Source organism: Aquila chrysaetos, chromosome 25 (genome assembly GCF_900496995.4).
Source record: "Aquila chrysaetos chrysaetos chromosome 25, bAquChr1.4, whole genome shotgun sequence".
Taxonomy (NCBI): domain Eukaryota; kingdom Metazoa; phylum Chordata; class Aves; order Accipitriformes; family Accipitridae; genus Aquila; species Aquila chrysaetos.
In genome coordinates, this window is record NC_044028.1 from 18,297,437 (window position 1) to 18,323,492 (window position 26,056).

Here is a 26,056-nt window from a genome sequence, read left to right on the forward strand (position 1 = left end):
TCAGCCTGAAAGTTACAATAGTTCCTTGCTTCTAAGCGTTGCACAGATATCATCCTGGTCTTTCAAGTTTATCACTGTGAGAAAGCCAGTTTATGCCGCACCTCCTAGTACTCGCATGATAAAATGCTAAATACATTGCATCTCTGCATGATATGCACAGTCATCTCGGTGAAAATGGGTTATTGTATAAATAGGGCTTGCACAACAAGCAGTGAGGGAAGTAGTCTGCTTTTCTGCAAGTGCACAACCAATAACCAGGAATGAGCAGAGAGACTGTTGCTGGAGTTCGTGCCCAGCCTGGTGCGAATGCAAGGTAATCCCTTTCTTCCTGCAAGCCCTGCGTGTGACAGCGCCGTGTCATCCCACGGGTTTGTTCCTCTGAGCACTTGGTGCTAAACTGGAAGGCAGTGCTGGGGCTGACTCCAGCAAGCCTGGGGTGTCCCACGGCCATTGGCTGCTCTTTGGGGAAAAACACATGTCCTTTAACACAGAAGCGGAGAGGCAGCTGTGCACGTCACCGCTTCCTAGGCATTAATGGAAAAGCGAAGCCCTGCAGCGGCGCGATGTGCTGCCCTGCGCAGCCAGTGCGGGAGGGCTCACAGCTCAGGATATGTGCTGGCTCTGTGCAGCTCTGTCCCCGGCAGGACTCTGCCAGGATGGACTTGGGCTCCGTGCCGGAGCTGCTCCTCCAGAGCATCATCCCGCCTGGAGAGCGGTGGAAATGCTGCAGCTGCTGTGAGCTGGGTGCGAGAAAATCTGCTTTTGTGATGCTTTTGCAGTGCTTCGGGTTCACGGTTCCCACTGACCTGCAGGCTTTGGGGTTTTTTTGAGACAAGCTATTAATTTATCTGCTGTCACAGGCTCCTCCTTCTCCCCCAGCTGTGGTGCAGAGCTGAGGTTTCCAGACGCTGTGCTCTCACATAACCTTTGATGTAGGATTCACCCTTTGTTCTCCTAAGAACAAAAGGGCAGGACAAATAGGTATTATGAGATAAACCAACAATATTCTGCAGGAAGATTGACCCCCAGCTGCTTAATCTGTAGCAAAGTCGGCCTACAGCTGGCTGCTGCTGGCAAACCCCATTATCCCACTCCACGCTGTGGGGCTGGCTGAAGGCTGTGTGGGTCCGAGCTCTGTTACAGGGATCCTCCAGACCTCAGATGTCTGTATCTGAATGAAAAAGAGTTGGAGAAGGGATTGTTAAAATGAACTTTCCACCTAATACAATGCCATGATTTTTTTTTTTTTAAAAAAAGCTGGGCATTTTAGTCCTGCAAGCACCTGACAATTCTGAATGTTTTAGTAAGGGTCAAATTTTAAATATTAAAGACATCTTCTGAAGTCTCTTGGTGTCCAAAAGCACAAAGCAAGACCTGTTGGCATTCCTTCAGCGTATGTGTTCATTAATTGGCAATGTTTGGGCATCTGCCTCCTTGCAAATTCCTTCAAATACAGCACTGAGCACAAAATTAATTCTCGGGAGATTGACACCAGAAAGTGTATTGCTTGCTGCTGGGGTAAGCGTATGCTTCAAGTTAGTCATGTGTTTATGTCCTTGGTGGAACTGGGGCTTGCAGTATTGACCAACAAAGCAGGAGCTGGGACAGTGGCGTGTGACGTAGCATTTAGTCACATCGTCCCTACAGCAAACGGCTGGGCTGGACCCGGGGCTTGCAGAACAACCCTGGGCTCAGAGCTTGTTGTTCAGGCTCCTGAGCAAATAATGATAAATACTCCTTTGTGGATGAACTTAACGACATAAAATTAACAACAACAAAGAATGCTCAAGTCATACCTGCCCTTGCTTATAACAGAGTTTGACAGCATGGATTGGTGATTGGGTTTGCATTGTTTAGCAGGGTTTAAAGAGCGTAAGAGCTGCCAGACTAGTTGCATTTGCATTGACTAAGAGTTTTTTAGCCATTGTTTTAAGTTCATAACCTGTTCTGTGCTCTGATGGATTATTATCTGAGGAAAATGTAACAATAGATGACCACAGAAACACCCAGCCCAAAACAAAAACCCAACTGCTGATGGCTTGGTAACCACTGGAAATAATATGTTAGCTTCCAGCATGGTAGACCTGCCATTGCAATAGGTCAGGGAGGGACAAGGCCATCAGTGCAGGAGTTACCAGTGCAATGGGAGTGTGAATCACCTATAGAAATACAGAGGCTATACTGGGAAGTTGGCAAAATTCTGCTGAGGTAAGATCCATCCAAGGCTTAACCCAGGGTACCAAAGAACAGCAAACCACTGTCCTACTGCTATAGGATCTAAGTTGTCCTTCCACCTTCTCAGTGCTTTTACATATATTTCAGTGTCTCATGCTATGTTAGAACAGTTTTGTGGAAGGGGGTTTCTGAACAAAAAGTAGTTGGTTTTTTTTAAGGTCATGGGTTTAGTTGATAAAGACAATAGTGTTGAGGCAAAGTATTGGGATTCACCAAGGCATTCCACTAAGTATTGTGTGACACTTGGATTTAAAATTAGCATTAAATGGAATGAATAAGGCATACATTTGATGGCAATATTAGATAAGGCAGGCACTGGTCTTTGAAGTTTCTTAATGAGCTGGTTGTTAATGGGAAGATGTAAATTACTGAGAGCATTTCCAGCAGGAACCTAAGGAGCTGATGATTCATTCATCATTTAATATTGTTGACTCTAATCTAGCCAATAATATATAACATCTGTCCCGGTAAAGTATGCAGATGACACAATGTCTGCTTGTGTGTAAGAGCAGTCTCCTCGCTGAGGAAACTTTGCTGTGGCTTGTTTCCTACAGATTTATGTCTTGAGCTTGTCTGACTGTCAAGTCTGAGAGCTAGCCACTCATAACCAGGCTTTTCCTGTGGCTATAGCATCAAAAAGGCACCTTCCCATGGGGATTCCCTCATGCCTTCAAAGTCGACATGTAATGTTGTTACTGTGGCCACAGAAACAATAGTTTCAGGGTCTCTCCCCATTGCCTGGCTGCTTATTTAATGACACATGTAAGAAACTAGTCATCCTTGAGGCTCTTCTCTCTGCCAAAAGGTCGGATTGATCAGGTAGTTTGGGGTTATGAAGGGAGAGGACCACACAGTTGTGGAGGGACAGCATGCTCCTGGGAGCAAAGAGCCAGCGTGGCAGGGATGGGCACAGGAGACTGATGCTTGAACGTGGCATCCCCCTCCTGTGCCTCCTCATCCAAAAGGATGCAAGAGGCTCGTGACAGCTCAAGGAAGGGTTACAGAAATTATGCAGGAGCTGGTAAACATGGTTAATGGTGGTTCTTAATGGGGTTTAAAAACTCAATATGTTAACACTTGGCAAAAGGAAGGTCACGAAGCAGTTCACCTGTTGTGTACAGGTAGTTACAGCTCATCAAGGACTCAACACACTGGGGTAGTTATATGGTGGTCAAACTCAGCCGAGAAGAAAAGCAATAATGAAGGCACTTGGGCACCAAGCCAGCTTTCCAGGGGATGTTTTGGATGAGATTGCCTTGCAGAGAAGTCATACAGGAAGCAGGGGGGTTTACCTCAAGACAAAGGGATCACGCTAAATATTTGTGGGCTGCCATTCCTCCCTGCTCTTGAATTCACCAACAAGCCTTTCTGATCTTGATATCTGTAAATTTAGCATGTGCCTGCTGGTTCAGCATCTTCAGCCATGAACTGCTGGGAAGAGTACAGAAGCCTGTGCTAACCCAGCACGCTTTATGCGTGCAGGTCTTTGTTAAGGTCTTGTGCTCCAGTTTATCCTGTGATGTTCATGGAGGATATCACCATGGATAGATTCAGAGAGTGGGATGCTTCTTTTGCATATGCTCCAGAAGCAATCTCCTGTCTTTACCCCACCAAGAGCTAGCAGGAACTGCCTTCTGTCTAGGAAAGGAGGAGAAAAAACAGAGAATACTCTACATTTAACTATTCTGGAAGTAGTCACAAATAGGCCAAGCATTTTTGTTTTATGTTTGCATAGTTCCAGCTCTTTCTGACAGTCTGTTTAACTTGTGTGGTGTGTTAGCAAAACTTCTGAGCATTATAGTAGGAGGTGAAATTATTCCAGCTGATTCCCAGGAGGGTCCATGCGGCGGGGTGTGCAAGGCAGGGGTGCAAGGCAGGGGTGCAAGGCAGGGCTCCTGTGTTCATCTGCCATCTCTCAGACAGGACAGTCCCCAGCACCAGTGCCTGTCCATACGTCCCTTTCTGGCTCCTCTTGCCCATGTTCACCCTGAACACTTTCCAGGGTGGGGAAGGAGCACACTGAAGCTCCAGCCCATCACAGGAAAGCTGCACTGCCATGAGATTGATTATTGGCCTTAAGCTTTGCACAACCTCTTGAAACCGGGGGGGTTACCCTTATGTATGAGGAAGCTTTGCCTGCTCCCCATTGCTGGAGGGAATCGGCCCTATAGACGTGGTAGTAAGTCACTGCCATCAGAGGCACCGTTGTCATATAATCAGGTGGGGAATAGTTTTGAGCAGCAGCTGACTATACTGTGTTTTTCTTTCCAGGAGAGAGTTCTCTGAGCTTCTGGAGAAGTTCGGCTCCCAGAGCAATACGGGCTCAGCGCGGAGCTCGCCAATCCTGCACGGTGGCAGTGAGTAGCTCAGCATGCCGTTGGAGGCGGGGAGCAAAAGCACCTCTCTCTGCTGAGAGTTTTCTTTATCCCAGCCTTATTTTGGCGGAGTTTTGACTGGATTTGTGTAGGTGTTTGGGTGGAGATTTGAAGGAAGAGTAGTCCTGCTCATCCTTATTGCAAGCGCTCAGTGCGTCCCCGGGTGCAGAGCAGCAGGCACGGCCGGTCCTGCCTGCATGGAGCAAGCACAAAGCGAGGCAGCAAGCCAGCCTCCACAGGTGAACTAGAGAAAATTGAGTTGGGGTCGTAACCGCTTCCCAGATGCCCAGACTTGGCTTAACTGACGTGCTGGGCAGGTAACCCCAGCAATACCCATCTCCGTAGGTGCAGCTTTCTACTATGGAATTCAAAGCATTTCAGCAATCGTTCATTCAATGATCATTATTTTTCATTTGCAAATGGGAAATGTTTAATGAGATGCAACAAGGTTAACCTAAGCGAGGTGCCAGCACATCAAATCACATGTGAGTGGGGAAAGAAGCTGTCCCTCTGGCTTGGCATCCCACCAGAAGGCTGCCAACCCTTCCCCTATGGCAGAGGTATGTAGGGCTGGCAGAGGGGTGACGGTCCCACGCTGGAATTGTGCCAAGGATCCTTGATGTTTCCTCTCCATGAGTGATATACTGATTGATGTCTTTAACTACCATGTGGTTTTCCCCAAAAAGCTAGGAAAACAATGTCAGCTCTCAGCAGTAGAGAAGGGGAGGAGGGTGATGCTGGAGTTTCTGTGTTCCCTGGGCTGACTCTGACTTTGCTGTTCAGGTCGATACCTGGAAAGTACATCCTCGGGCTCCTCCTCGCGCTCCCAGAGCCCGCTGCTGCTGAGCCCCGCCAATTCCCAGGGCCCCTGCATTGGGAACCCGGCACACCCCCCTCACGCACAGTACGTACAGGTCGCGCGGGGCCGTGTCACGTCATGAAGATATCACCGAATGTCTAACACTGTCTTAGGGGTAGATCCAGTAAATAATTCCAGTGATTGAAGAATGGCTTTGTTCATCCTTCTGTTCTCTATACTGTTGTATCACCACAATGGCTAGGAGACCACAGCATCTTCTAGAAGTCCTTGTCACGGTGGCATCTTGACTGTTCCTAGGAAGCCTGTGCCCAAAAGCTGAAAAGCTTCCTTGTTGAGGCAGTCAATATGTCTGCAATATGGTTAACCATGCAACTGCTCCTCTTCCTTCCCTCTGAAACCTGGGGATAAGCCATGGCTTACAGCCTGCACATCACCTTTATAAACCATGTCATGAGCGGAGTGTTTCTGCAAGGCCAGTGGTGCTTTTGGAATGTGTTTCAGGAGCTTGTTTTCTATTGCCCTGCTTCTGGCATGTTGCCATCGTGCAACAAGAGCGCAAGCACTGCCCTCTTGATACAAACACTCTTGACGCCCTTTGCTTTGGTGTCAACAGCGGTTGCCTACAGACACCGCATCCTTTTGTCTCCAGAGCATCTCCTGGAGCGTGTGTTTTCATGTGGTCATCTGTCCCTTTCATATTTCGCAGGGTCAGAGGTTTGGACAGGCAGAGCTTGTTTTTCTGCGGAGTCTCGTCTCCAGGGTGCTCGGGGTTGCCCTTCTCAAGAGGGACAGCTCGAAGGGTGTTAACAGTCATGGAATTGGGACCATTCGTCCCCAGGGCTTGCAGCTTCTCTTCCTTTGCCAGCATAAACAAGCCAAGTTGCTGGTAAAGAGAATCAGCCCTCAATGCAGAACCAGTAAATCCTCTTGCTAAATACCAGCTTATTAGGGATTTGCAGAGGACAAATATTTGGCACCAGAGGTTTAAGCTGCTTGCATGGAGTGAGAGACCCTTACAGAGGAGAGGCCAGCTCATCTACTTGGCAGCTGGTTTGGACAAACTAGACAATCCTTGCTCTGCTGTTAACCCACTCCAGGCTGCGATATCAGCCAGAGGGGACCTGGTTTGGTGGCCTCCTCGCTCAGCGCTGCCATGCTGTGGCATGTTCTTCTTGTCTCTGTGCTGGTGCCAGGCCCCAGTGGTCTTCTCCCAGGAGCAGCATGAGCCATTTGAAATCACGGACCATTGATTGCAGCTGAGCATTGGTGGTCAGCTGCAGAGATGTAATTTGGGCCACGGGTCTTTTCATGCATGTGGCTGCCATCCCTTCTGCTCACCGCAGGTTGTCCCCAGGCTGTGGCCTCTCATCGTGGTGTCATCTGAGGTCCTGCCACCCCATTGAGCAACGGGACTCAGATATGATTGAGTCTCGCCACAGATAGCATCTGATATTTTGACTTGAACAGAGGGTTTTAATGCTACATTTTGTGACATCGTTTTCCTAAAATATTTCTTAGAGCAATGTTTTTTCATAAGACTAAGACGCATGCTTTGTGAATGCAGTCCCTTTCCTCCGCAAAATTCAGCTGGCTCTCCTGGGGGCCCACCGACAGTTTGGGGGATGCTGGCAGCACGCTGCTCTGTCACTGGGACATCTGACCACTGAGGATGGCATCACTGGGGAGCACAGGGTGGTTACGTGCTAGTGTCACTGTGAGGCATGGGATGCACAGCTGTCATTGAGTCTTAAGTTAAGAGATAGAAGGACCAGAAACTGTAGACCGTTTGGGGAGTGGCTGCTCTGGAAACAAACTGAAAAGCAGAAAAGCCAGCTGCACCCAGCCCATTAGGAGGAGAAGGCTTGCTGACCCTTAGATCCCACCAAATCCCTCCTCAAAACCTCCCTGTTGCAATGCTGCCCACCGGCCCGTCGGTGGTCAGTGAGCTCTCTGCCCCCACAAACATTCACTGCAATTGCTAAACCTCCCTCCTGGCATGGAGCTGCCCGCTGTGGCCTGGTCTTGGTGGCCTGTTGGGTCCTGTCTAGCAGGCAGCTCTTTGAGGGTAGGGTCCTGTCTTGGTTTCGGCTGGGATGGAGTTAATTGTCTTTCTAGTAGCCAGTATAGTGTTATGTTTTGGATTCAGTATGAGAAGAATGTTGATAACACACTGATGTTTTCAGTTGTTGCTAAGTAGTTTTTATACTAAGTCAAGGATTTTTCAGCTTCTCATGCCCAGCCAGCAAGAAGGCTGGAGGGGCACAAGAAGTTGGGAGGGGACACAGCCAGGGCAGCTGACCCAAACTGGCCAAAGGGGTATTCCAGACCATGTGACATCATGACCAGTATATAAACTGGGGGGAGTTGGCCTGGGGGGGATCACTGCTCAGGAACTAACTGGGTATCGGTCGGCAAGTGGTGAGCAATTGCATTGTACATCACTTGTTTTGTATATTCCAATCCTTTTATTATTATCATTGTCGGTTTAGTATTATTAATATCATTAGTTTCTTCCTTTCTGTTCTATTAAATTGTTCTCATCTCAATCCACGAGCTTTACCTTTTTCCTTCTGATTCTCTCCCCCATCCCACTGGGTGGGGGGAAGAGAGTGAGCGGCTGTGTGGTGCTTAGTAGCTGGTTGGGGTTAAACCATGACAGGTCCAACCTTGTTACTGCTCCATTTGCAGTACATCCTTGACTGGGCAAGTCATCTGTACCACTGCCCCAGAAGTGAACCACAGTGTGATGGGTATTGCTATAAAGGTACTTAAGGGCTCATTTCTTAGGGCATCTTGCAAGATTTTGAGTCCAAATCTCTGTTAAGACATAGTCAGCTGTGTATCCTGAGCTTTGCTTTGACATTTGCTAGACTGCTTAATAGTTGACCAATCTGTAAATTGCTGTCTGATGATTTAGCTGGATCCAAACATTAACCACATCGATCCTTTGTGTGCTTTTGGCTATAAAAATCAAGAGTGCCAAATACATTCTGGTTAAACCTTTAGTTTCTTCTCTATTTTCTAAATGCAAATGAGTATTCCCCAGCATTTAGGATTATGCAAGCCAGTCAACTTCATAATGCTGAACAATGTCTGCTGAGAAACGGGAGTCCTCACCTCCTCTTTCCAAGGTTGGGTGGAAGAAAAGATACAGAGGCAGAAAAGGTTGGGAGAAGTTAGAAGGATCATGCATGGAAAGAAAACCAGGCAGAGTTTGTTCAGTGACATGGGAAAATAACCCAGATCACCTTGAGTCACCTGCTAACATCTCTCCCTTGCAGCTACTCCACTGAATCAGGAATCCAGAGCATTTCTATAGCAAAATCCTCCGGTTTAGGGCTGACAATCAGTGGTGGAGCCAACAGGCCTGATGGCCCCATGATTTATGTTCAAGAGCTTATGCCAGATGGTGACTGTTACAAGGTAAGTCAGCGTGGAGACCGTCACTGACTTTGCAATGGGGACCTCTCCTAGAGGCTGTAGCTGTTCTGAAGCAGCTTTTCTAAGAACAGATGAATAATGCATTGCATGGACTAATGAGGATTTGTGTTGCAGGAGAAGGCTTTGGGCAGAGAGACATTCCTTTCCAATGCTGTGACTTTCTCCCTCTTTGTTTAGGATGGTCGGCTCCGACCTGGTGACCAACTAATTGCTATCAATAAAGATTCTTTGGTGGGCAGCACACATGAAGAGGCCAGAAAAATAATTGCAAAAGCCAAATTCAGGTAGGCATATAACATATTTCCTGTCATCATCATGGTGCTGTTGAGTCTTAGGCAGAAACCCTTCATGTCGTACCAATGTTTGGCTTCAAGAAGCGTGAGGCTTCTTATTAAATGATGCTTCAAGATGGTCCTGACAGGTTGTCGTATAAGGAAGTCTTAAATGCATGGATCATCCTGAAATGTAGTCCAGACCTTCCTAATGTTCTGGTCCTCATGAATATCCCCTTTCACTGCCCAGCAGAGTTCTGCAACAGAACTGAAGTTCAAACAAGCAGCACAGCTGGTGTAGATTCAGCTACACTTGTGCAGGCTACATGGGCTTAAATGAGATTGTCCTGGAGAAGGAACCACAAGCATGGAAGTTCTGCAAATTTGTGCTTTTTTTTTTGTTGTTGTTGTTAATAAAATGTTCTGTATTTGTGGTTTGTTTAAGACATGAGGGAAACACAGAAGTGGCCTTTATTCCTGGAAGGGGACGGTTGCATCCTGGACTGTCAGTTCATAACAATATCCCATCGCCACCTCCAAAGGCTGTGGGAAATGGTCTGAGTTCCTCCAGACTGAAGGTCCATGTGAGGTCCCCAGAGGTAGGTTGAAGTTCATACCTAAGACCACAGATGTCTGTCTTTGATCAGAAAACTCCTCTTTAGGGACTCCATGGCATTCCTTCTGGATGGTGGAAAGCCTGCAATGCTGATGTATGTAGCCCTGCTTTACAGCCAGGTATTTTAAATCTGAAATATTGTTTCTTCTGTCTTGGGTTTGAGACAGTGAAGGATCTGTGGAGGTAATGAGAGGAGTTTCATCTCCAGGGCCTGCATTCAGACCTGTTTCAGAAGTCTCAGGTTTTAAAAAAACAAAACCCTTCTGTGGATAGCAACCTGCATCTCATTCAATACCAGTCATAGAGCTGGAAGGGATCTCAGGAGTCGGTTTGATCTCGTCTCCTACCCAAAGGCAGGAACAACTCTTTATTCTTAAAGACCTCTGATGAGGATGAATCCACAGCATTCCTAAGCAGCCCATTTCTGTTCTTCACTAGTCTAATGATAAGCCAGGCTCATTCTTCCTGTGAAGCCTTGCTCCATGTTCTGTTTGCAGAGACAAGTGCTCAAGCTGTGCGTGGTGAGACGGGGTTTAACCACACAACCTTCACGGTAATTTAGGTCTGTGGCTGGATTCTGTGCATTTGGCTCTCCTCTCCTGGACTGATGCAATGCTGGGTGTATCTTCTGCCCTCTCCCACATAAACTGCCTTTAGAAAAGGCCGACTGGATGTTCCTTTCATACAAACATCATTCACAAAAGGTCTTTCTTTCCAGACCCTGTGGAGACACGGACTTGCAAGAATGTCATATATAAATTGCCTTTGGGTGTACCAGACTGGAGACGTGCTTATGAAAGTCAGCCTTAGCCCATATACATATAGCTGAGTAGTATAGTTAGATCCTTCATCACCAGCAGAAGGTGTGCTTGTGTAGTGTTGTGCACCTATATAAAATTACATTGCTGGTTGGAATTTAATTCCTCATTTCTTCACTTTGCTGCTAAAATATGGAACTTTTAATGAAGTCTGGGCTTCCACGCTAGGGAAAGCATGCTCAGGCACCTCTGCTGCCTGTCCGTATGCCCTCAGCACCAGTCCTGTGCCCCTCTCTGCGTGTACGTTCCCAGCTATGGAAGCACTGCCTCGGTGGTCAAGACCTCAGTGGCGGGTTAGATGCAGAGCTTTAGGGAGAACTTCTATGGAGAAACCATACAAGGTCAAATTAATCCTCAGCTCTCAATCACAGTTACAGTAATGACAAACTCATTTTTCTGTGCGTGACTAGAGATTTTGAGATGGCTCAGGAACATGCCTGTGTGAAGTGCTCCCAGAGAAATCCTTTGAGTCTCTTTTGGCCCGTCAGCACAAGAGGTGTATGTGGTGCCTTTGCTCTTTATGGGCCAGATGGGTTGCTCTCTCTTGAACACCTCTATCTTCTGCTCTTCATTTACACCAACAGATTCTGCTTAGCAACTGTCTGTGCCGTTTTGTCTTGTTTTTCTAGAATAGACGTGAAAATCATTTTCCTGTGCCTTCTTTGTCACCGGACATTTGCCCACCAGAGCTTACAGTCTCAGGTAAGAGTCCCGCTAAATTGTTCTCTTTGTGTGGGTGACAAACACAGCCTTGGCTCCTCGGTGCTGAGGATGATGAAATTAATTTTGATCAGTGTTTATACTGCTGTAGTGGAATCTAATGGGGTGATAATGAGACTCAGCCTGCTAGGAGAGAGGGAAGGTAGCAGCTTGGCTTACTCAACAGGTAGTAATTATGTCCATGTTTGTCCATAGTAGCAAAATTCTTTACTAAAGCTTTCAGAGAATTCATAAGACATAACTTCTTTCATTCTCAGCCTGTGGTTCATTTGCTGCAGTGTCTTTGCCCACATGCAAAGATCATGTCAGACTTGCATGCAGCAGGTCTCATTGCAGGCATGCAATGGGAACGGGTGGTCCTCAGAGACACAGTATAAAAAAAGGTCAATTAATGATAGCTGTAATGTACGCAGCAACCCTGGGCATTATACAGGCATTTAAGGATGCCCTCAGTTGGTCAAACTGGGAAATTGCTTATAGATGTGATTAAGTCAGATTTCTCTCTACATCCAAGAGAGAATGCTCTCTTCACTTTTTGCTTACTTTTCCAAGCTGTGTTTTCTCTCCATGCTCTGAGTCCACTACTGAGTGCTTACCTTTTGTGCGAGAGACCTACTCTGTTCACCTGATAGGATGGCAGCAATGGGGGGCGAAGTCCAATAGCCGTGCAGCTTCACAGATCCCTTAGGAATTGCAGGAAACCTCAATAATCTCCATGATCCAGTGTCCAGGGAGATGACCTCCAGCAAGATACCCCATGTCCCTATGATATGAAGGTTACTCCTGTCCCGAGGAAAAGATGGGCTTTCCCTAGCGAGTCCCTAGCAAGCGCTGCCCATCATTCTCGCGCCCGCAAGTCCGACGGCACTTCCTTCCCCATGCGCTGCCGAGGCACTGGCCCCACTTGCGAATCCCTGTGCCGTGTTGTAATTTCCATCTGGAAGGCTAAGAGCGAGCATTGCAAGGTAAATAGTGTTTAGTCTATACCTGAGATTAGTGGGAGAGACAGGGAGCAGACAGTGCTGGGCTGGGCGTGCATCAGTACTCTGCTCCCAGGGATGCCTGTCTCATCTTGGGCAAGCTCAGCAGGCTTCAGCCTTCGCCTTCCATGCTCTGCGCTGCGGAGATCCTGGGACAGGGACTGCCCTTGGTCTGTCCTCCCTACCCCGAGCATCCTGCAGCCAGAGCTCCTGGTGACGGGGAGCAAAGCCCTGGGTCATGTAGGCAATCCAGCAAACAGCAATGACCTAATCACTTCCTGACTTAGCTAGGGGATTTTATTACATGCAGTTTTTTTAACGTGAAATGCTGAGAAGGCTTTGTGTCAGTGTTGTCATCCATGAAAACAGACAACTGGCTTTGAAAGAGCAGCAGCCAGGCTTGGAGCCTGGGCCAGTGACTGCGTCTCTCTGGGTGCCTGATGGATGCCCTGGATACCTCCGTGTCCAGAGCTGACAGCAAAGCCACGTGGAGCTAATCCTGATTAGCCATGCGTCGAAGGGTAACAGCTCTGCCCTTGAACTTTGCAGAGTAAAGTGTTGGTGGCCAATCCAGCAAACCCATCTATTACCTCTTGCTGCTTCCCAGCTGCTAGCGTTAGCAGAGCAGATGAATACCCGGATTAGGAGGATTACGCTTGTGCAGCACCTCCACTGCTTCTCGCTGCCTTCTCCTTGCACCTGCTCTCTGCCCCGACGGTCGCTCAGGAGAAGCGGTGTTACTCGTCAAGATGGGGCTTCCCGTGATGTTAATCAGATCACAGGCAGGCGAAAGAAATTGCTTGCTGGGCAAATCCCGTGCCACTGGCATAAGAAGGAATTTTGTCACCAACCCAGGCTGATAGTTTGAGGGCGAGCAGGGGCAGGCAGCTGGGCAGGCAGGCAGGCAGCAGGGCTGCAGGCACAGCAGTCCTGCACCTTTCTGGAGTCTGGCAGAGGAGCTCCAGAGTGGGTAACACCTTCTGCTGCCCTTTTCCCAAGGAATGTCATGGTTTCTTACGGACAAGGGTTAATCATAATGTAAAGGTGGGGTTCCCTGCAGGGATGGAGGAGCCCAAGTGGCTGGGCATGGCAGCAGGGTTTGCGCTCTGTTCCATTTCAGCTCTGGAGGCAGCGGCGGTAAGGATGAGCCAGCTGTCAGCAGCTGGCTCTTCTGATCTCATGACAGCTTTTCACCAGCAAAGCAGCTGCCGTTTCTGCCTCTTCTCCCTCTGTGCATGCCTTGCAATGCAAGTGGCTTCTTCTACTCAAAAAACGCTGCTGCCCAACTGAGGGAAAAGGGTTCAAGGCTTTTTGCAGTCTTGGGGAGGGAAAAAGTCTTGCACCGGTGTTCTTCCACATCTCTTTTAATCTGTTGATTTCTTTTACTATGGGCATTTTGAAAGCCAAGGCTGCATTTTATAAAATGTTGGGTTTCAGTTTTGCTTAATTAATTAGAGAAGACAAGAGCCAGGCAGATATTTCCCCCCCCGCCCAGATCACCATAACTACAGACCCCAAGACTCCACAGAAACTTGTGATTGGAAATTTCCAAAGTGCTATTTTTGCAGTCCTAGGTCCTTGGATGAAACATCCCATTTTAAACCATGCAGAAGCCCAGTTTCAGTAAAGGTTTGCCCCAGTATCAAATCTTTTCAACAGTGGCCTAGTTCAGCCTTCCAGGACCAGATTTAGTAAATCCCAGCCTTTGATTTTTGGCCTGCTGCACCCACATTGTATTTCATGCAACAAGAGTTCTGAATTTTGCTTTGCAGGCACCTCTTTCCTGTACTCAAGTGCTCCTCCATTAACATTTCTTTTTGGTTTTTCAGCACCTGCTTCGGCATCTAATCATAAAGCAGCTTCAGGCACCAAACCAAAAGTAGCACTGGATCCCCATATCCGGCTCAAGGATGGGAAATTGGAACTGGTAAGCAGAAAAGCAGAACAGGTCCCTCTCCCCAAAGCAAGGTCTCATCTCAATCCTCTCTGCGGTGTGCAATGCACACAATAGTCCACTGGTGTGATACCTCCTTGCTTCCACCTGCCACATTATTGGCAAACACGATAAGCTTACCTGACTCCTTGTATTGCTTTTCTGTGAAAGAACTGATCGAGACATTTCAGCTTTGCTTCTTGCACTAATGTCGCACTCAGGCATGGGAGTACCGGGCCAGGTACTAGCATGGGGGTCACTATGTCACTTGTTTTTTGGAAGGATTAAAAAATGCAAACCTGAATAGAGTCAAAGAGAAACAGCCTGCCTGTTTGCACAGAATAAAGCTAAAGCACTGGATCAGTGCTCTAATCTACACATGCAGCATCCTCCGCCAAACAGCCTGCTCCAGCCTAATTCTCCTTCACTTCCCTAGGATACTGACTGGGCTGTGTTGGGAATAGCAATAGCCCAGGCGATATGGAGTGCAGAGCCAGCTGCGGTGCTCAGAACACTGCTTTCCTTACTAGCATCACACCGCTCACATGCTACAATTAATTAATCTGTTTTTTGAGATAGAGGCGTAAGAGTCAGCCACCAAACTGTATTTATTACCAAGAGTCTGGAAAAGAAAAAAGGCATCTCAACTCTTCAGTGGAGTTTGCTGGAGGTTGGGTCCAGCCTTTAAAGGTAAAAAGGGAGAAGAGGGCATAGTGAAACATCCTGAAGGGGCATTTAAACACACCTTGGCTCACCTTGGCTATTTCTCAATGCTCCGGGGAGCTCCAGAAGTCTCCTCCTGGCAGAGGAGATGTAATCTCCTCCCTTGGATGTAATGCATTTGACTCAGGGCTGTAGGTGCAGGCAGCTGCCCTCCAAACTTTCCAGTGCTGCTGTCGCTGCTGGGGTGACCCCAGGCAGCCTGGTGTGGGCGAGGGAAGGCTGAAATACAAGATATCTCACCGAGGATCCAGCCAGAACCGCTGCCCCTTTCATCATTTTATGGAAAATACATTCCACGGGCACCATCAAAAGGCAGGGAGCGGAGCTTCCCATTTGCTCACCAAGACCCCGGTAAAAAGCAGAGGCCATGCTCCTACTCTGGTTTGGGGGTGCATGTCCTCCCCCTGGGTCCTGCTGGCATTAAGGGGGTCGGGGGGTGGGAATGCAGCCCCTTCTGCAGGGCTGGGGGGACACCAATGGGCCCGATGGCACGAGAAGCTGCTGCCACCCGACGGCAGACGCCGCGCTCGCCCTTCTGCTGCTCTCGCCTCCCGGGCGCGCAAGCCACGCAAGCAGGAACTTTTCTTCTAAGCCTGCATAATTCTCCTAAAGCAGGATTTAGGATTGCATTTTCGCAGCGACCTCTGCTCGTCGTGGGTATAAAAGCAGCTCTTCTTTGGTGGGAGGAGTGGGGACGCTTGGCTTTCCCTTTTAAAAGCCAGTGTTATGAGCAGGCAGCTGCAGCAGTGCCAGGGGCAGGAGATGCACGCCGACCGGCACACGTCTCCGACGGTTTTGGGGTGGCCCACGCCAGATGCCGACATCTGGAGATTGAGGGTCAGGGCGTCCCGAAGCCCGGGAGCCAGCAGCACTGCCTTGTGCAGGGCTGGCAGGCAGAGGAGCGGGAGGTGGGACTCGAATGGGCCTCGCAGGCAGCACGTGAGAGCAGACGGGTCCTGTGGGCTTGCTGGTGACAGAAACGTGAGCAAGGACTCGTCTCCAGCCCCTTTCCAGGGGACTATGCGGGAGGTGTTGTACCTGCATGAGCAAGAGCGACGGGTGCAGCCTGGGACAGGGGAGTGTTTAACGTGGGCTCTTTCCCAGAGTCTGCTGAGATTGACTTTTAAAAGCTTTTACTTGCTGCTGCCAGCAGCAAAGTGGGGTTTGCGCAGGTTTATCTGCTTCTGTGTGGCACCCTGGGGTTGAATTGATAAATATCAGTAGAAGACAGGGCATCAGGCGTAATGAGAGAGCAAAAGGTGCAATGAAGAAGCAAAATGTTTGAATGTCTCCTGTTGCCATGAGAAATACTTCTATCTTTTCGGTTCCAAACGCAATTCCTGGGCAGTAAGAGAAAGAGCAGAGGCTGAGCTCTTGGCAACTGGGCCTTGCTACAGCTCCACTGGCTTTCGATAAAGCTCCTGACAGTTTGTCATAGCTGTAAATCTGCTTGCAGTTTGTATAAAATGTTCTTGGAGGGACGTGAACGTGTCCCTGTCTTCAGGAACAGACATTTCGGTACATGTGCAGAAAAGGACAGACTGGAAATCCAGCCCAAGCCCACTGCTTTGGGAGATGCTGCCTGTCTGACTTCCACGAGAAAACCCAGCACCAAGCGTCTTCCCAGCACCTACTTCAAAGAGTTGCTTTTCCAGTATTTTTCTTTTTAAAGGCTCCTTGTTTCTGCTCAAGGTTCTGCAGTATCTTGGTCTGGATGTGAGCGAGGAGAAGAAGAGGCAGTTACGGCAAAGCTTGACCACAGACTCGCAGGGGACAGTGGCCTATGGAGGTGAGCGGGCAGCTCTGCACATGACCGGCTTTTTAATTTTTGTGTAGCTTTGCTGGAGGCTAAGAAAGGAGAGGGGCATCTGCTGAAAGGTGGCAGGTAAGATACCTGGCTGGGTATTGATGTAGCCTAAAACAGCTATGAAAAGTCACAAATACAAAAGAAGGTGTTTGGTAGAAGCATATGTAAAATGAAAATATAAGAAAGTCAGTGCGAGGGCTCACTTTCCTTAACACCCAGCTTGCCAGGCAAGAGCTGGCCAGAGGACACGCAGAAAATAAAAGCCTGCTCCACTTTCTGTGACCTGCCAGAGCATATCTGGCCTGCAGGGTCTGCTCTCCAGAAGTTTTTTCACAAAAATTCAGAGTCATCAGCAATGTCCCCACCAGCAGCAATGTCCCCACCAGACAGAACAACCTTGCAAAGCACAACGCCTCTTGGATGGTCGTTTTTGTGCAAAGCGAGTGATGGGATACAGAACCATGCACCTCTCCTAACAGCGACTGCCTTCGTAGTTGGTGGCAATAGAAATAAGGATGATTAGGGGTATTTGGCAAATGCCCTGGTAGTGAAGATGGCTGCTCTTGCGGTAAAGGCTCCGATTCCTGCTGCAGCCCCGGGCTTAGGACTGGAGGGGCTGGGACCCCGGTGCAGCCTCCCCTCCGCTGCACCAGCTCCCGTCTGTCCCATGCGGCCCCTCGCACCGTGCTTTTCTCCAGGTCTGAAAGCAAAATGAATCTGGCATTTCAGACTTGTCAATTTAACACCTTTTCTAAGTGCTGAAGTCATTCGAGTTGTTTTTTGTTTAAATCAGCAACATGAGAAATGTCAGCAGGCAGGCGGGTGCCTTTTGTCAGAGAAATGTGGTTTTGGCTTAAAATTTTAAAACTCTGAGAAGCACAGTCGTGAAAACTCCACTGTGAAAATATCTGGGGGGTTTTGGTTTTTAGAAGTTTGATTTTTTTCAGCTGGATAAGAAACAAGAGTCTGGTAAAGATTGTCAACAACTTATTTAAGCTTGATAGGATTGCCAAAGAACCCAGGAGTGTTAGAGAAGACTGTTTGGCATCTCTAACCCTGCTCTGCTTGACAGTCAATGGATGTCCCCAAAATCAGGTGGCATTTTCTCCTAACACACAGAGCTTTCCTCTTTTAGCCCAGTAAAAACTGATTCTTTCTCACAGATCTTCTCCAAGCACTCAGGGATGTGATGCAGGAGGAGCTGGATGAGGCTGGTCTGGATTCCAACTCCATACTCTTCACGCAGCACGAAGTAGCCAGTTTGCTGGATACATCAGCTTTTCATTCTCCGGTCAGTCAGTCCAATGCTCCTCTACATTGAATCAATGAATTTTCTACGTTAAATCCATGAAATTCTGAGATGGGAAAAGCTAAATTACCATTTTCTGGTTGTTCTAGAGTTATAAAGAGAAGGCAGAACTATGCATTAATCATTTCAATTATAGGAAATTCTGTAAAAGACCTCAAACTTCTCATTTTTAATAAGGAAATAAGAATACCTATGGGATGATATGAAGGAAGCAGCCTGGCAGTGATGCAGAAGGAAAATTAGCTATAGTTAATCAATTCCAACTAATTTCTCCTGGTTCAAAAAGTGAAAATTCATGGTAGCACAGCTATTCCAGCAATGTCAGGGATCAGAGAGTGAAATCTTGTGGGGTGAAAAACAACCCTGCAGTTGAATTATTTAATGTGCCTTTTGATGTGTTGCATAAAAATGCTGACTCCTTTTCAAAGTGATTTTGATTCATCGTTATTCTGGGTATGGAAAACAATATGCCTGCCGTATAGCTGCATGCTTTTTGGTAAAGCATAAGTAGTGTGTGATGCTGTCTGTCCCTTTGCCTTGCAGATCTTCGACTCTCTCAGCTGTAATGGCAATGAGGAGCTGGAGCAGCTGCAACTGGAAATGATGGATCTGCGGCAAGAAGTCCGAAGGCTAAAGGTGGAGACTCTCCTCTGAGCAGATTTCTTGGCTGGTGCCTTCTGCTATAGCTCGCTGTAGTCGTACGCGAGGGTAATGGTGTTGCCTGTCCCTCTTAAGAAGTCACCAGTTTGCATTCTGCACGTTCCTCGTTACAAAGGAGACTCACCCTCAGCTCTCCTTAATTGTTTCTTTCTCAGTCTCAACCTCAAATGAAAGCTTATTTGTACTGAAAGTATGCAGTCACTTTTTAGCAGTGAGTAAATATATTTAAAAATACAAAAACATGTCTCACAAATCATTCAAGTCCATGAATAACAGAAGCATCGCCTGTCCCCCCCTTCCTGACCTAGCTGCAGATTCCCAGCATGGCTGTCAGCACCATGGCAGTATCCAGGTGGATTTCTGCAGGCACGCAGGTTGCAGCCCAAAAAGCACTGTGGTAGGGGAGAGTGCACATGACTGCTTCCGTAAAATATTCTTCTGGTGGGTAGGGGCTACAAGACCAGGGTGTCTTTTGGAGAGTGTCCTATCGCTTGTTGCTTCTAATCCAGTGAAAATATTTTCCGTAGTCTCTCCTGAAAGAGGTGGAGAACAGCAAGAAGTCAATGGAAGATGAGCTTCAGAGACTGAACCAGGTTAGTGAAGAGATTGCTGGGGACCTTGGGGTAGTTTTGGTGGTTGGTGGCTGACAGGGATGTGGTGCATTCATCAGAACTTTTCGCTGTTTCCAGAAAGCACTGGGGTTCCTCTCCGAGAACCGGACGCTGCACAGCAAGCTGCAGATGGCAGAGGTCGTGCAGAGACAGGCTCACAGTGCAGAGCAGGACTACGAGGAAGTGATCCACTTGCTGGAAGCTGAAATTGCAGAACTGAAGATACAGCTGGCGGGGAAGAAAGCAAAACGTGTCTCTGAAATAGAGGTAATGCAACCCCTCAGCCTGGGAAAAAACACACAACCCTCCTGACCCTTCTTCTGTGGGTTCTCCTCCTTCTATTTCTAAAGGAGAAAATGAACGTAGCACATAAATCATTTGTTGTGTGGCCTCAAGGCCAGCACGGTCTCTGGGTCTGTGTTATAATCTGTGTAATTTCCACTGTCCATTTCAAAAGGATAGCGGTTTTCTATTTGTAGCTAATGTCATAAAGTGGTGTTTCCAAAAGCCAAGGCTGGAGCACTGTCATCACCATTCTCTTCTTCCTCTGGCCTTGTCTCAGGAGGACATCCTGGAACTGAAAAGACAGTTGTCCCTGGCTGACGGCCAGTTACGAAAATCAGAAGTCTCACGGAAGCGCCTGGAGATCTGCAATAGGAAACTGCTCCTGTTTGTGCAGGTGAAGTGCTGAACCGCCCCCGGAGCTGGTGGCATCACTGTGGCCTCTTACCTTAACAGTGATTTTGCAAGTCCAAATAACTTCCTGCTCCATAAGCAAGAGAGGCGGTTTTTTAATTCTATCTTATCCTAAAAAGGAACTGTCTGTTGGTTAGGAGAAACTAGGGAATGAACTCATACACACTCATGTACCTGAGAACTATGTAAACATGAGGGTGCAGGTTTTGCCTGGTGGCTCTGCTGTCCCTGGCTCAGTGGTCCCCCCATGATGGTTTAGGCTGCTCCAGGAACTCTGTTGGGCATGATGGTCAAAATCATGTTTTAACCTTCCCTTTGTATAGCTGACAGGTGCTTTTCTACACAAGAAATGTGAACTCGAAGAGTGGGTTTGCTCTTCCAGTGCTTTTTTCCCCCAGACTTCCTGCAAAATCTCACACATAATTGCTTTAGTCTTTTAATTGACTATTCTTCCACTTCACCACCTGTATTGGGTATACAAGCTTGTGTAATTAGTAAACTGGCCAGCATGGGAAGCACTAGTATTCACTATATCTGCTACAGCTACTAGTAGCCTGTCCCAAGAGCTCTCAAAATCAATAGGAAACAGTGGAGTGCAAGGAAGCGTAGATGCTCTGTCCTCTGCTTCAGAGAAGGAAGAATTAAAATGTCTCTAGACCTGCAGCACTACATGCTGGTGCCTGTGCAGTTTGGGGCCGGACTTTGGAAATGAATTTGACTTGGCCCCAGGGTCAAACATCACAGGATTTTGACCACTGGAACAAAATATCTTCCTTTTTTATAGACCCCTCAGTAGCATTTGAGAATTCACTAACCATGCACGGTAATGAGAGCTTACGCGTGCAGGTACAATCCAGAAGCCAGGGATTGCTAGTAGCAATGATCAAGGCTCGCTGAAACGTAGCCTGCAAAATTATTCTTTGGAAGAGTATTTTTATGTTGCATTTCGTATATTTTAGTGTTGGTATTAAAATGCATAATTTAGATGTGTCTGTATATTTGCATAGGCTGTGAATGTCGCTTGAGATGCAAAAGGCCTTGAGATATTCGCTTCAAGGGCAATGAATAAGCAGAAGCTGATTACTGTCATATTAAATCTGATCACTAGGAAAAACCCATGGGGTTTGTTCTCAGGAATTATTCATTCCTACAAGTTTGAAACCTTTTTTTTTTTTTTCTTGTTGCATGGCAGAACGTCCACAAGGTCCTGAGCACACCCAGTCATTTACCAGATGAGAAGAGGTAGGAGATGGCTTCTGGGAATCTTGAACAGGAACGTGAAATGTCCTTTTCTAACCTTTCCCAGGGGAAGATGATTCACATGTAACCTACCCTGAGTTTCTAAACATACTGCCGCTTAGGAAGTGAAACCATTGGGGAAAGATGATCTGGAGGCTGCTGGTGGATTGGTACTGGGGGGGGGCTGGCCTCCGTTCAGGCTTTTTTTTTGGAGTGAGTAAGTGAAACACTCCTCTGGTTAAGTTGCTCTTGTTAGCAGAGACCCTAAGCAGGTTGTTTCAAAGAAACAGAGTTTTGACCCACCTGGTTTTCCTAACACAAATCAGTTTTTGGCTTTAAGACCATGTCCTTTTATATTAGCAGTTACAGTAACTGGTAGAGTGTAAGCAAAGAGCTAGCATGACTCTCAACTGCATGAATAGTTGCAGAAATATTGCTCAGGCTTCTGGACTTCCCTTCAACCTGAACCTATCTCCCATCACTTGAAAAAAATGTATCACAACTCTATGTGTGCTTTTAATTGATTAAATCATTGAAAAGTCACTGTCCCATTGATAATGACCAGCCCGTTTAAAAAAGCCAGTTTTTAAGAATGATTGAAAATGATTTTTAAGTTTCCAAGGTGGTTACTTCCAATATAATGAAGGAAAAATATTTTTGAGAAATTCTAAAAAATACTTTGATATCTGTCTGTAACACAATGATGCAAGTATGTCTAAAAGAGAGTCTCCTGCGCTGCTGAGCGATCGAGACGCAATCCCCCCAAATACACAGATTTACATAGAATATCATTCACAAGAGGCTGGCCAGGATTTTCAATGACCATTCTGTGATAGAAGTATTGATGGCACTTTCCATATTTGTAAGAGTCAACAGTGAAACAGAAGAGGATAAAACAGACGCAGTCTCAGATACATCTCTTCCATCTTCAGATCTTGTTGACCTTTTGCTATCAGAAGCTAAAGAACTGTTAGCACCAATCCTCTCCAGCAAGGACGGTAAGCACTAAATTAACCGGAGAAACCTGAATCCAAACAAGTCTCAAAGATGTCTGTTAGTGTTATTTACAGTTTCCACCACCTTCCATATTTTTTGCCATACTAGTTAAGCCTTCCATACATGTACTTGATTCTCTCATGCTAACTGGGATGTAATTGCCCTCCATGTATCCATGTGACTCATCTTTGAATCTGAAATGCAGACTTGCAGTGTAAGGAGTTAAAGGGTGTGACTTGTGCCCAGGGCCAGAGGAAAGGCATTTATCCAGGGGAAAAAACTGAACAGGCAGGACGATGGTGACATAGAATCATAGAAATGCTGGTTGAAAGGGACTGCTGGAGATCAGGAGTCAAATCTTCTGCTCCAGTTAGGACCATCACACTAGACCAGATCTGCAGTGGGTTTAGCCAGCTGTGCTTTCAGCCTCCAAGGACGGAGATCCACAGCCTTTCTGGATAATGTGTTCCCGCGCTGCATTATGCTCTGTGAAAAAGATTTTCCCAGCATCTAACCTGAACTCCCCCAGGTGCAATATGTGGCCACTGCCCCCAGTTATATCGTCTGCCACTGCCAAGAAGAGCTTGGCTCCAACATCTTTCTAATTGCCCTTGAAGTAGGAGTGGGTGCTGCAAAATTGCCTCTCAGCCTCCTCTTTGCCAAGCTAAACAAGCTCAGCTCCCTCAGCCCTCCCCAGCCTCTCCTTGCAGGTTATGAGCCCTAGGGCTTCCTTTGCTGGACGCTGTCCAGTTTCTCAATAGCTTTGAGCCAGGGATCCAAACTTTCATTACACCATCCAGGTATGACTACAGCAATCCTGAGCAGAGGGGAATAGTAATCTCCCTGTTTCCTTGGCGTACAAATCAGGCTAGACTCCCTTCCCCTCAAGAGCCATAAACATTTCTTGGCAGAAGTTATTTGACCCCTGCTTGTCTCCTTCCGTGCAAAAGGAGAGTTTCTGATCTCCTCTGTGTCATGATCAGGTGAGCGTACAGTCCCAAACAGGTGCCCAGTCTTTACTCTTTGATGCTATTCACCAGCTAAACATGGCCATGGTCCAGCATTGTCTTTGTCTCAAAGCACAAGACACAAGGAAAATAATTGTAGCCTTTAAGGAGCACCTCGGATATATGAGCATGTCAGCATTTTCAGAGTTCCTGCATCATTTAAATGTGCATTATCATAATGTAGCAGTGCTACTTGCATTGGGCATGTTTTCTAACCCTTCACTTATACTTGGCTGTGTGCTTACATTTGCAGCTTTGCCATGTGACAGGGACCAGTGCCTGCCTGCTGAAGGAATCCCAAATTACAAGGAGTAGGTGTCAAAACTGCCGTGGTCTGTAATTTTGACAATACACATAGTAAAAATTCCTGTTTGTTTTGTTGGTTTTTTTAATCAAAACTTTTGCTTGACAACTTTTAACCAGATAATCTTGTAGAGGCCTCCAGATGGCCATGTCAGAGAAATACGTCTCTTCCCAGACAGCAAGAGACTTCCTGCCCTGCACAGTGAAGTACGGTGTGAATTCCTGAATCTCTCTTTTGTTTTCTAAAATGTTCTTTTTCCTTCAGGCCAGATGGAAATTGATGGTTCTATGGCTTGTCTAGCTTGCATTTTTATAGACCACTGTGAGTTCTGAGTAAGGGAAAAAAGCATCACTGAATGTGTTAATCCTTCATGTTGTGGTATCAAGATGCTGTGAAGTCCCAGCCAAAGAGAGCAGGACAACGTGGCTTTGGACCTTCAGTATCTTATGAATTTCCCTAAAACCTCTTAAATGGCTTATATTTAACAGACCCATGTCCTAAAGATATCTGCTGAAAGAGCACTTTGCAACCTAAATGTCTACTACCACTGTCGTAGCTGATCACCTTAACTTAACGTGAACATCTGCCAGCACATTTTTTTAGTTAGGTACAAAGTAGGCATTTGCAAACCATAATTCCAGTGTTATGAAAAGCATTTTCAGACAAAACAGATGGCCAGTACAATCCACTAGCCATGCAAGATCCTCGTGTTCTCTTTCCCAAATAACGAGTGTTGTCTTCATGTTATCCTCTGCGTCCTTCTCCCAAACTATGTAAAACGTATTTCTCATTTTCAGCCATCTTCATCAGAAGACCACGTGGCCCCCTCCTGCAAGCCAGACCAAGAGCGATCAACCGCAGCCACCAAGTCCAGCCAACGAACTGCCTAAGTAGCCTACATAAATCTCCCATGGCTTGCTCGTGCTCCAGCTGCGACTGTCCATAACACAGCTGCTGCTGTGCTGGGAGATGGGAAGGACACACCATGGGTGCTTCAGCTTCCAGGCAAACCAGACTGAGAAACAAGCTTTCTAACACAAGACTAATTCTTCCTAACTACCCAAGACTTTTTCAGCAACCTCCCCTGTGTGTCTACCTCTGAGTTATCATACAAGGCTATTTGCTCACGGTTTTGCAGCTTTATAGGAAAAAAATTCTCAAGAGGCTACAAGGGCCTGGATTTCACTGGCAGCCTTTTAGAGCTTGTATCCTGGGTAGTAAGAGGAGCATGAACTTACCCAAGGGACTCAGGGGTCTCCAACAGATTCCTTTTGGTATTTCATATGAAAAACCAAAGTATATTTAGTGACTGTAATCAAAGCAGCTTAATCTGTAGCATCCTAGCTGTCTTGGGATAGGTACTTCTCTTTTTATTCTTTTTGTATAGCTTATCCCAGCTGCAATGTTTGAAATGGAAAGCACCATCTCAGCTAGTTGGAGAAAGAGTGCAGAGATAGCCAGCTGTATGTTACTGGTCACAATATATTGCTGAACACCAAGCACTCCCTGGAACGCAAGAGAGGACATAGTGAACATATTTCAATAAAGGCCCGCAGTGTCACTTGGAAGTTAGATACACATGATGCAAGATTGGATGTGGTTAGCAATGAACAGGGTAGAGATCAGAGGTGAACACAAGATCTGGAAAATAAAATGGAAACACTGCTCACAAGGCGTTTGCTTTCTGGGTTATGATTGCAGTTGCTGTGTGCATTATCTCTGAGACAAATACCCTGCCTGGGTCCATTATTTTCCTCCCTCTTATTTTGGCAGCTGGTAGCAAGATGCATTGAGAAGTTGCAGGAAAATGGGGTGCATTCTGGCTTTTACACACATTGTTATGATTGCTTCTAATTTCCTTTGTGAGGGTTCAAAGTATGTGGATCCTTTATAGCCTAAAATAAAGGCTTAGGAAAAATCACGACTCTCACCAGTATGTACTGTACTCGAAGATATCACTGCACTGTTAAAACAGTAACTCTGTGGTGGAACTTCACAGTCACATAAATAACCAGTCTGAAATTTTGGTTAAACTTAATTTCATAGCTCAGGGTAAATTAAATCTTTTGAATGTGTGCCTCAGAATATAAATTAAAGGACTTCTTTTAAAAAAAACATAATTCTTCAGACCACTCACAAGGAATGTTCTGGGAAGGAGATACTTTCAAAAAATATTAATCTTGGGATACCCTGTGGTTAATAGCTTGTTCCCCAGTGCTCTCTGTTTTGATGGAATGATAGTAAATCCTGGTGTTACTTGTGGGTTTAGCCCTATGGCTTTGTTCTCATCTCGTGTGTTATATAGACAGGGCAAAGCTGCAAGAAGACAGGTAAGAAGTGCACAGAGCAAAATCCAGTCTCACCAGTTTGGTCTGCCCTGTCTCTGGAAAAACATCTCCAGTCCCCCTGGGGTTAGTATGGCAGATACCAATCTGCTCCTAGCAGTGTGTCTTCAAAAGCATTTGGCCAGAGGTTGCATCCTAGAGAGATGTCT

At 46.8% G+C, this 26,056-nt stretch overlaps 1 protein-coding gene across 7 annotated transcripts in view; it reads left to right on the plus strand.

Moving 5' to 3' along the window:
- The window catches only part of LOC115335787 (syntaxin-binding protein 4-like), a 54,250-nt gene extending 29,021 nt beyond the window's left edge, over positions 1-25,229 (plus strand). For 5 of the 7 annotated variants that reach the window (XM_030001992.2, XM_030001989.2, XM_030001991.2 and 2 more), the window contains exons 6-22: positions 4,507-4,592; positions 5,394-5,514; positions 8,712-8,853; positions 9,049-9,155; positions 9,589-9,742; positions 11,207-11,279; positions 14,107-14,204; positions 16,626-16,722; positions 17,904-18,031; positions 18,593-18,685; positions 19,237-19,302; positions 19,399-19,587; positions 19,883-19,999; positions 21,209-21,258; positions 22,123-22,253; positions 23,512-23,569; positions 24,360-25,229. In XM_030001992.2, the coding sequence (XP_029857852.1) occupies positions 4,507-4,592; positions 5,394-5,514; positions 8,712-8,853; positions 9,049-9,155; positions 9,589-9,742; positions 11,207-11,279; positions 14,107-14,204; positions 16,626-16,722; positions 17,904-18,031; positions 18,593-18,685; positions 19,237-19,302; positions 19,399-19,587; positions 19,883-19,999; positions 21,209-21,258; positions 22,123-22,253; positions 23,512-23,569; positions 24,360-24,456 (1,807 nt within the window). In that variant the 3' untranslated portion in view covers positions 24,457-25,229. Of the gene's footprint in view, positions 1-79; positions 314-4,506; positions 4,593-5,393; positions 5,515-8,711; positions 8,854-9,048; positions 9,156-9,588; positions 9,743-11,206; positions 11,280-14,106; positions 14,205-16,625; positions 16,723-17,903; positions 18,032-18,592; positions 18,686-19,236; positions 19,303-19,398; positions 19,588-19,882; positions 20,000-21,208; positions 21,259-22,122; positions 22,254-23,511; positions 23,570-24,359 lie in introns of those variants that run through there. The other 2 variants (XM_030001993.2, XR_003921532.1) reach the window with 2 other exon arrangements.
- The last annotated feature ends 827 nt before the right edge of the window (positions 25,230-26,056 follow it).